The sequence below is a fragment of the Fulmarus glacialis genome, unplaced genomic scaffold, assembly GCF_000690835.1.
Source record: "Fulmarus glacialis isolate BGI_N327 unplaced genomic scaffold, ASM69083v1 scaffold12134, whole genome shotgun sequence".
Lineage (NCBI taxonomy): Eukaryota > Metazoa > Chordata > Aves > Procellariiformes > Procellariidae > Fulmarus > Fulmarus glacialis.
In genome coordinates this window covers 64,861-74,886 of record NW_009208754.1, presented here as the reverse complement: position 1 = coordinate 74,886, position 10,026 = coordinate 64,861, and the positions used below count along the sequence as shown (strand labels likewise).

Sequence of the window (10,026 nt, the reverse complement as noted above, 5' to 3'; positions counted from 1 at the left end):
GGGGGAGGCCGGGGGCAGGAGGGGAGAAGTGCCGGTGCTGCGGGGGGACCCCGCAGCCCACAGCCATGGAGCCGCGGGTAGGGCTGCGTGGGGAGGGGGGAACCTGAGGACCGGTGAGTGCCACCCGCGGCGAGGAGCGCTGGGGAAGGACCAGGCTGAGCCCCTGACGGGTGTCTCGGCAGTAAGTGCCCTTACGCAGTAACTCGAAGACTTACAGACTTTGTGTTTGTTATTGCTGCTGCGGTCTTCAAAGATGATGTTAGCAGAGCAAGCCCAGAAGTGGTTCCCAACTCACGTGCAAGTGACGGTCCTTCAAGCCAAAGGTCTGAAGCCAAAAGGTAAAAATGGCAGCAACGATGCCTACACCATCATACAGCTGGGTAAGGAGAAGTATTCCACCTCGGTGGCCGAGAAGACCCTGGATCCCATCTGGAAAGAAGAGGCCTCCTTCGAGCTCCCTGGATTACTCATGCAGGAGAATCCAGAAAAATACATCCTGTACCTGATTGTCATGCACAGGTCGCTGGTGGGGCTGGACAAGTTTTTGGGACAGGTGGCGATAAGTCTGAATGATATATTTGAGGACAAGCAAAGAAGGAAAACAGAGTAAGTGATGGTTGGTTTTTTTCATTATAATTTGGATTCATGGTACACTTGCACTTGGGAGGGGAAGTAGTAGCCTTATTATCAGCATACTTGGAAATGAAATTAGGATATTTCCCTCTTCTGTGGTGTGTTCAAAGCCCCTGACATATACAGTTATGTCATTGCGGCCTGACCTCTGCCAGAGAGAAGTTTACTGTAATCACAGTGGTCGCGCTGCTCAGGGAAGGACTGTCAATAACATTAACATTTTTTGACAAATTCTTGTGTGCAACATGAACTCATTACAATCTATTTTTCTAAAGATTTTTCTTCGTTCTGCTCAGGGCCGTATCCCCATTCAACTCCTACCTCAATTTGAACCATGTATGAGACTCAGACTCCCTCGAAGCCTGGTGTCTTTCTCTTTTAAAATGTTTTCCTTCAATCGCTGCAATCAAGTGTCTTTAAATATTTTATATTTATGTTTTAGTGGTCGATGAACTGTGACTTAATGAAGGCTTACCACAGCAGCACAGTGCTTTTCTGATCCTGATTAGTCTTAGGCCATGATCCTAAGGCTGCTCTGTACAGCAGGCCTCAACAGAGAAGACTGAAGAGAAACTTCTGCTGTTGTAGTAGCCTCCATCATTACCTACATAAGCCTTTGTCAAATAAAATTGCCATTTGCCAGCAAATTCTGGCACTGGAATGCAAAAAAAAAAAAAGAAAAAAAGTACAAGCATCACAGCAGTTTATTAGGCTAAACCGTAAACATATCTAACTCCGGGTTTTTCAACTAAATTAGTAAAATTTTTTATAATTTCTAGTTAGGACATGGTTGCACGAAGATTTCTGGTACCAGTGTAATTTATCCTCCAAAGTGTACAGGAATAAACTGCAGGTGTAAACGTACTGCGGGCATGCCTGCGACTACATGATTTGTGTTTGGTTTAGCTATGCTTGTCCCACAGAAGTAGTCTGAGAACAGCATGGAGACCTCCAAGCTACCTATCTGTAGGCAGTGACGTATGAGCGCTAACAAATCTTTCTGCAGTGGTTAAAAAGTTCTTGCCCCAGGTGCCTTTCTTCCTCTAGTCTCTCTTCAGTAGACTAGAAAGGCTCCTGTGCCCAAATCTCAGCTGTTAAAATTAAAGTCTGGTATTTCTTCTGTTGGTGACGGTGGTCTATGGTAAGATGCTGGACTTTGCATCAAAGTGACTAAGAGGCTGGCATCGTTTGTCTGTTGCTGACTGTGCTGGGGAGGCGTTAACCTCCAGCAGAGTCGGAGCGGGCAGCTGGGGGCGGAAATCAGTACAGCAACACCAGCCAGGTCCTGTTGATCAGGCAACTCTTTCTGCAGAAACCATCTCGAAACCTGGTCCTGCTTATGTGCAGTGGCTGAGGTTGAAGGAGCACCAAAGACAAGTCAAAGCTGTCTTTGCCCTGGTTGGGGTTTTTTCTGTAAACTAAATTTTTAGCAAGACAGTATGTTCACTAACCATATAACAGGGAAAAACGTGTCCGTGCAGAATCTCTTGTGGGTTCATGGTCTGAAGTATTATACTTTTTAATTGGTTATCTTTTTAAGGACAAACCAGTTATCTTGATGGAATACATGGTAATGCCTGTAGCCCTAGGGTCTTAATTTCTATTTACACTCGATTCAAGAATTTTCAGTGCTCTTTAGACATGCATCTTAAATATTCTTTAATCATCAATTGTAATTATCTTGCAAGTCATAGGCAACTACTTTAGTTTAAACACCTAGCTGCTCTACAGAAAAAAAAGGTGAATGAATGAAGTAGAAATGCTGCTAACTGTAAATGCTTTGTAAGACTAGGTAGAAATATGTATTCAGAAACTGGAGGAAAATATGTAAATTATTCATGTATTACTGTGAGTAACAAAACCTCTTTTCCCTTTGGGGAACCATACGCTTTTGCGGCAGTTTTAGCAAAAGTAGTATTGGAGTCTTACAAAATTATTGCAAAAATTTGTAAGTGGGGTAATTAACATAGTCCTTGTGCCAGTTAAACATTCAGATCTCTTCAGTATTTTTACATGAAGTTGTGCTTAGCAGGGCTTCATAGGTGTTCTTTATTTTTTCATTTCTTTCTCTGAAGTGTGAGAGAGGAACTCACGCTATGTAAGTGTGCAGCGGTGCTTCCCTAGACCACCGCTGAAGTTACCAGGCCTCCCCGAGACTGCTGCGCTCTGCCTGCGAGCTGTGCTGCAGAAGATGGGGGGCCTATGGGGAAATTCTTACCAACAGCCTAAGTCCTATTTTCAGAAGTTACTCGGGCATTTAAGATTGCAAATCTTATTAAAAGTTGATGGGTGTTAGGCTTCTAGAGCCGAAGAGCCGTACTTGTAAAAGTCTTATATACGTGTAAAAGTGTGGATAGGCGGTTAGTGGGATTTTTGGCAGCACATACTCACTTAATGTCGATTTAAATTCTTAGGAGCACTGAAAGTCTGCTTTTCCTGTTGGTGTCTTTAGGTGCTTAGAAACCCAGAAAATGTCCTTTTTGAAACTCACTTTTGAAAAAATAATTCAAAGTCCGTAAGCTTTTGAAAAGTTATCAGGGTTTTCTACTTGTATGCCTTCGTGGAATGCGTGTGTGTTGTTGCTGTCTCCTTTAAGCATTACTTGGAGTTGTGGATGCAATATTTGTACGTGTATGTGGGAGGAGGGCAAACTTTCAAGAATATATTTGCAAATGCGATCTCAAACAAAACACTTTTTCTTTTTTTTTTTTTTCCTTTTATTAAATCCTTTTTGATACAAAATATTCCTAGTCCTGTGTTGGCAGTAAACTAAGGGTAATATATCTGGACCCAAAGACCTTCTAGCGGTGACTATGGTGTGGGAACTGAGATACCCAATGCCTTTCAAGACCAAGTCCAATGTCTTTATTACCAAAGCATTTTGATGGTTGAAAGCTATATTCATTGTTTCAGAAACACTAATCTGTTTTATTAAGCAATGTTTTTACTTTCAAATATGTTCAACAGGCTTGTGGTGTTATTAAATCCAGAGTTATTTTCTCATGTTGATGTAACCTTAACATTTCTTGCTTTGTTTGGGGATGAATGAGATCCAGTTATTTGATGAAGTGTCTATTGGTAATATTTCTACTTTTTAATATATTTAATAGCTTCCTCTTTCCAACACAGCTGTACATATGGTGCTGTAAGAGACAGACTCAAGAGTCACCAGGGTATTGCAAAAAAGATATTTAATATTCTGCACAATGCTGAACCCTGTCAGCAATTCCCTAGTGCTTTTTTAGTAAGGAGGTATGAGAAGTGAAGGCTACCAGCTGATCTTGAATTCCTAGGAAGAACATCATGGGGTGTGTGACATTCAGCTTTTTGTATTTTTTTTTTAATTTAATATATTATAATTTGGAAGAAATAAATTTTAAAATTCGCTGCAGCTTCAGAAACATTATGTTAGGGAAAAATAATCCTTTTTTCTGTATAGCTTTTTTTGTTACTTGTCACACCTTAAGAAAAATACTCTCTGCAGTAAAGTTTTCAGGCAGAGGCCTCATGATAGGATTTATGGGTCTTGTGTTCTAATAAACTTGATTTCATACAATATTTAATGAAAAAAAGCAGTATATTTATTATAATTTGATAGTGAAAATTTTGTACACACCATCACGCAATGTCCTTTCTCTTTCTTTCTGAAACCGATGATTTTTCAAATTCTTAAAAGTGAAAATTCCTGGAATGGTTAGATCCAGATGTGGCTCAGATGGTCCCTTACTAGGTCTCTTCCTGAGACCTCAGCCAAAGCATCTGCAGGATCCTACTTCATTTTCTTTCTGTGTTGGTGCAAAAGTGCCCATCGCGCTGTGCTAACTTTGAAAATGTGTGTCTCTGGCATCTCTGCTGTAGTTGGAAATGGACAGGCTCTTTTTACTTCTGCTCTTTGCTCCAGAGTTGAAAACCGGGCTCCAGATGCTGAGAGATTTTACAGAGTTTTTTTAATAGTTCAAAAAGCTTGGGAGATACAGCTTTATTGGAAGTATATTTAGCGTAAGTTTTCAGATCTTAGATTTCTGACATGGTTTTATTTTTTGCAGTAAAATCCTGCAGGTTTTTTTTTAATTCATCCTGAGAAATACATGACAATTTTGTTCATCTGCTGTTGCAGAAAAAATAAACCTCTCTTGCTCTTGCAGTTTAAATGTAAATGATGATCAATGAATGTGTTGTTTTGAAGCATATATATTTTTTTGTAATAATTTCAATTCGGTTATAATTCATAGTTGCCTTAATACTGCTGATGATCTGACAATGCGTAACATCAGAACAAATTTTTGAATTATAATGGAATAAAAAAATAATCATTTACTGAAATGTCTTAATTTACTGAAGTATTTTTCAGTGGTTTTACTTAATGACTGTGCTTAGTTTTTTTTCTCCTGTGTGCTGAATGAACACAGCAATAGAAGAACAAATTTCCGTTAGCTTTCACCATGATGTTACTTATTTCATTGGCATTTGCTTCATCCTTGTTGTTCTCTAATTCCACACTATTTATTGTCTATTCCTTTATTAGCTTTCCTGGAGAGCTAATGTTATTATACCTTCAGCTGATTTAAGATGTAACACTTGTCTGGAATGTTATAAATTTGAGGGGGCAGGCGATGATAGAGTTGTTATTTCTTAGGGAAATTTTGTTGGAGGAGGCATTTTTTATTTGTCACTTAATTCCCCTTTTCCCTGGTTTCTATAATACCTCAACAATCCCCACCCCACCCCCCCAAATTGCAGCAGTGTTGTAAAATTGCTTATTTGAGCATAATACACTGAAGGAATCTTGGCCTTATCTAAGATGCCTCCCTGCTTACATCGATCATATAAAATAGTAAAAACCAGCTTCCCAACAAACAAACAAACAAAAAGAATTAACAATTGACTACGATCAATACCCCTGTGCTGTAAGCACCTGTGCTTTAGTGCTGCTGAGCTTCCTGAAAGATACGAAAATTGTGTGACTTTCTCCAAATTAATGTGAATTCCTTCTTGGCATCCTTCTTCCCTCTTGGATATGGACAGGTTCCCCCTTCGCCTGCCTCTGCCCTGTCCTCTCTCTCATCTGTAGCAGCATAAGCAAGAGGCAGGTGCTCGAGTAGGCAGCTTCAAATGCAACTTGAGTTATGAACAAGCAAACAACTACTAGTAAACAGATAGTATGATTGTCAAGGACTCAGCGCTTGTTAAGGAATAGTGCCTTTTTAAAAATAATTCTACAAAACATAACACATTGTAAACATTATTTACTATTTTTGAGTCTTAAATTTAGTTTAAACCAGAAAAATGCATTTTAGGTGATAAAACTAAATAGTGGTGGAAATGGCAGGCTGTAACAGAAATTATCAAAATATTGTGGTTAAAGTAAAAGAAAAAATTCGTTCCAGTCAAAAGTGAAAAGAGTGTAACTGCGAAATTTGTTAAAGGCGCAGTAATATTGAGCATCCTGCAGGATCCATACGAATTTGTGCTGTTGCTTTCGTGGTACCACTCAGTAAATGTGAAAAAAAAAAAAAGAAGGAAAGTTAGTAGCGAGGAACAGAAGAGAAAGATGGTTATGGGGGAAAACAAAAAGTTGCGCCCAGTTGTAGCTTTATGGGATTATAGCAATATTTTCAAATTATCTAGTCATATTCCCAGCATTTACATTTTGACAACAAATGCAAGCACATCCTCTGAGTCAGAGTCTGAGTGCCATCTGGATTGAAATACTTCTCCATTTTCTGTGCACACACACATGCTTGCACACACACTCAACTGAAATAACTGGTCTTAATTCTCATACCTTCAGTTATTTTGTTTCTAAAATAAGTTTTCACACATAGTCTTTAGCCAAAATAATAAGTAAACTAGAACCGCTTAATTCCTTTGATTCCAGTTGACGTTATCTAACCCCTTAGTAAGGGTGTTGGGATATGTGTCAGTTCCCATATGTTTTGTGGTGTTACGATGTCACTCTGTAATATTTATTTTTAAACTCTACTTTGTATATCTCATTTCAGTTGGCTTCCAGAAAGTAATAGTATTCATCTTTGTGAATGTCATCACTTATTTTAATAAATACTCTGTTTTCTTCTTCGTTTCCCCTCATACACGATGTAGTCTGTGCTCAGCCCCTTGCTTTAATTTTCCTACTTACTGACATTTGGGGCTGTCTTTTGGTATGGTATCTGAGTGATTTATCACAAAACATACTTCTGCATTTTTCAAAGTGCATTTGCTGCTAATGAAAATGTTAAGATGGTTCTGGGCTTTGGATGCTGGTTTTTATCCATTAGCTGTGGACATTAATGTTAGTGGGATTTTGTGAAGCAAGTTTCTTCAGTGTATCTAGCTGGAACATAGTAATCTAAGATGAAGAAGTACTTCTTTCCCGTGACAGCTAATGGACATGTTCTATCATTGGGATTTTGATGGTCTTTCATAGGGGTAATTTTAGAAGTACCTGCTGGTGTAGAAAATTCTCCTCATCACTGTATAGCAGATTGAAGTTGCTTAGCAGATGAGGATGCTGATTCTACCTGTAAAATCAAGGTTAGAAGCCTTGTGGATGCTGTGATGATTATGTGGCTTTTTGCAGAATTCCTTCAGTAATTTGTGAATTAAAATCCAGATTTTGCAAAAATCTTTGGGTGCAATCTAATGATTTCAGCAAAGCAAAATTAGATCAGCTCAATAGATATTTACTGGTAGAGTGAAGGCAGAGTGGCGTGTTTGAGAAGCAGCAAAATGAGTGGGAAAATTCCTTTAGTACTTTCCGTCTTCGGCACTGTCAAGAAGACAGAGTCAGAAGGTCATCTGTCATGCACAGGTTGAATGTGCTGGCTAGAAGACTTATAATTCCTGTTGAAATTGGTAGACAAGTATCCCAGTGGTTTTGGAGACTGTTAAAGTTTTAAGTATATAATTAAAGTGTAATTAAAATTACATAGTGGTTTTTCTTACCCATACCGTTACTATTTTTCTTACCCGTACTGTCAGCCTATCCTGCTCACTGTTACACGGTGAGCAGAATAGGTTGAGTGATGCTTCTTCAAAGAAGAGAGAGGGCTAAGACTTGGAACTGTCAAATTCCGTGGCAGATTTGGAGGATAAGACACGACGACATCGAAGAGAAACAAGATACTGGTTTCAAAATATTTGTTGAATGCAGGATGAAAGGTGCAATGAGAATAGTACAGATAAGCAAAAGTGAGTTGGAAAACTGAGTTAATAGGAAAAAAAATGCAATCGGGAGGAAAAGAACAGCTGAAGAAATTGTGTTGAAAATATAAGTATGTTTGTAGATCATTAGCTATTTAGATAGAATAGGCAGGCCAGAATTTTGTAACTTGCTCGTTTATAGTAACTTATTTCAGTTTTCTCCTTCACTCTTCCTGTCTATCTTTACTAAGGTAAAGGGTTCAGTATTGCTAATACTACAGAATTTACTTTAATAGTATGCAGAAGATGGTTATTGTATTTCTTAGAAATAAGGGAGTTTGCTTTTTCCACCCCTAATTGTAGGTATGGCCAAAATTGAGTAATTTTGTCATGGTTAGAAAATAGCTGTGTTTCTTCAGATAGGGGTTTAGTTTTTCAGGGCTGACTGGTCAGCAGGATTTTTCCTATTCAGCCTTGACAGTTGATCTTCTCTTTACGTGTGCAAAAAAATCATCAGCATACAGAGTGGCAATTTATATAATACTTACAAAATAAAAACGATCAGAAACCTGTGCAAAACACGCGAAGCCCATTAGCACACTCAAAAATACATGAGAAAAAGAAGCAAGGGTTGTTCTGATGGAAACCATAGGGGAAAAGTCGTAATTAGAGGGTGTATGGAGGACGTTGTCCTACAGAACGTTTGAAGGTGAGAGCAAGAAGTATGAATGTGATTCAGAAGGCAATAGGGCTTCCTTTGAAGTTGGGAAAATTTGCCAGACTTTGTACAAGGTCTGTTTAAATAAAGACTGTCTGCAAGACTGGATGTAATATTTGGTTATTAAATAAAAGGGCATCTGCTCTCATAAAAGCCACCCTGTTTTGTTCGTGTATGTTATTGGCTATTTTCCTACTTTGTACGGGCTTTCTATAGAATAAGCTCATGGCAGCCTGACAAATGGAGCATTTATTGTGGCTAAAAGTACTGTAAACAAAACCAAAATAGCAAGTTTTATTGGCTTTTATAATGCATTACAATTTTTTAAATTGGCAGTGGTATAGTGGAATTTAGTATTTTAGGACCCAAATGTTGTTATCTGAAAACAGTGGACTTCATTTTCCAATTCTTTTTTCTATTATATACAGCGCTGTTTTTTCTATTTGTTGCTCACGCCCACGTGTTGTAGAAACAGATTCTAATAAGAAACATTTACAGACTCAGTTGCTCATTCACGTGGAGGTCCACACAAATGCATTGCCTGCATTTGTTCTCATCTGTTTAAAAAAGTAATTATTCGCCTTTGAATTTGAAGAAAATCATGGTTTGAGTCTGCTTCTTATATTGTCTTGTTATGAGCTGAAGCATATGGAACCTTCATTATAACTAAAACAAGATAAACTCTTCAAGGTAACAAAGAAACCTCCTTGAAATGCCTATGAAAATTAAATATCTGTCTTTTATACAAAGATTTGATCCAGCAATCATTATTCAAATAGAAATTCCACTGAAGTCCAGAGGAATTTTGCTGGAGTAAAGAGTTCATGATTAAATTCTTTTGGAATCAGTAGTAGTGTTGAACCTGGTCCCATCAGGTATGAGGTCCAGTCCCTTATGCCGTTCTGTTGTCTTCCTAGGGTAAAGAGAGTTTCTTTGTTTTCTGAGCTGAACTTATTTTTAGTGTCAAGTTCTTCAAAGTCTACTTTGAAAACAAGTGTACAAGCTGCAAAGGCAATGTATTAGTTGTGTGCTGGAATTCTCTCCTTCAGACCTGGTGAATGTCAAAATAGCATGCAGAGGTATGCCGTTAGCAGGTGAGTACTGGTAGAGACACAGAGTGATTGTTGATTCACAATAAGAATGTCAATAATTGAGTTAAATTAAGTTCTAAAAGAACAGGCTTTCTTCCACGCAGCAAAAGCTTAAGAATTTATGTCTTGATATTGTTCTAAAACAAATTAGCAAGTGTCATACATCAGTTTAAAGTTTTGGTAATTCCTGAGTAAAAACATATGAAAATTCAGCCATCTTATCAGAGATACAGTATTTTCACAATAAGAATGTCAATAATTGAGTTAAATTAAGTTCTAAAAGAACAGGCTTTCTTCCACGCAGCAAAAGCTTAAGAATTTATGTCTTGATATTGTTCTAAAACAAATTAGCAAGTGTCATACATCAGTTTAAAGTTTTGGTAATTCCTGAGTAAAAACATATGAAAATTCAGCCATCTTATCAGAGATACAGTATTAATG

At 38.0% G+C, this 10,026-nt stretch overlaps 1 protein-coding gene across 1 annotated transcript in view; it reads left to right on the top strand.

The window, feature by feature from the left end:
• The first annotated feature begins 73 nt into the window (after positions 1-73).
• RAB11FIP2 (RAB11 family interacting protein 2 (class I)) overlaps positions 74-10,026 on the top strand; it is a 30,121-nt gene continuing 20,168 nt past the window's right edge. Inside the window, exon 1 of the mRNA XM_009576603.1 lies at positions 74-606. Within this exon, the coding sequence (XP_009574898.1) occupies positions 254-606 (353 nt within the window). The 5' untranslated portion in view covers positions 74-253. The remainder of the gene's footprint in view (positions 607-10,026) is intronic.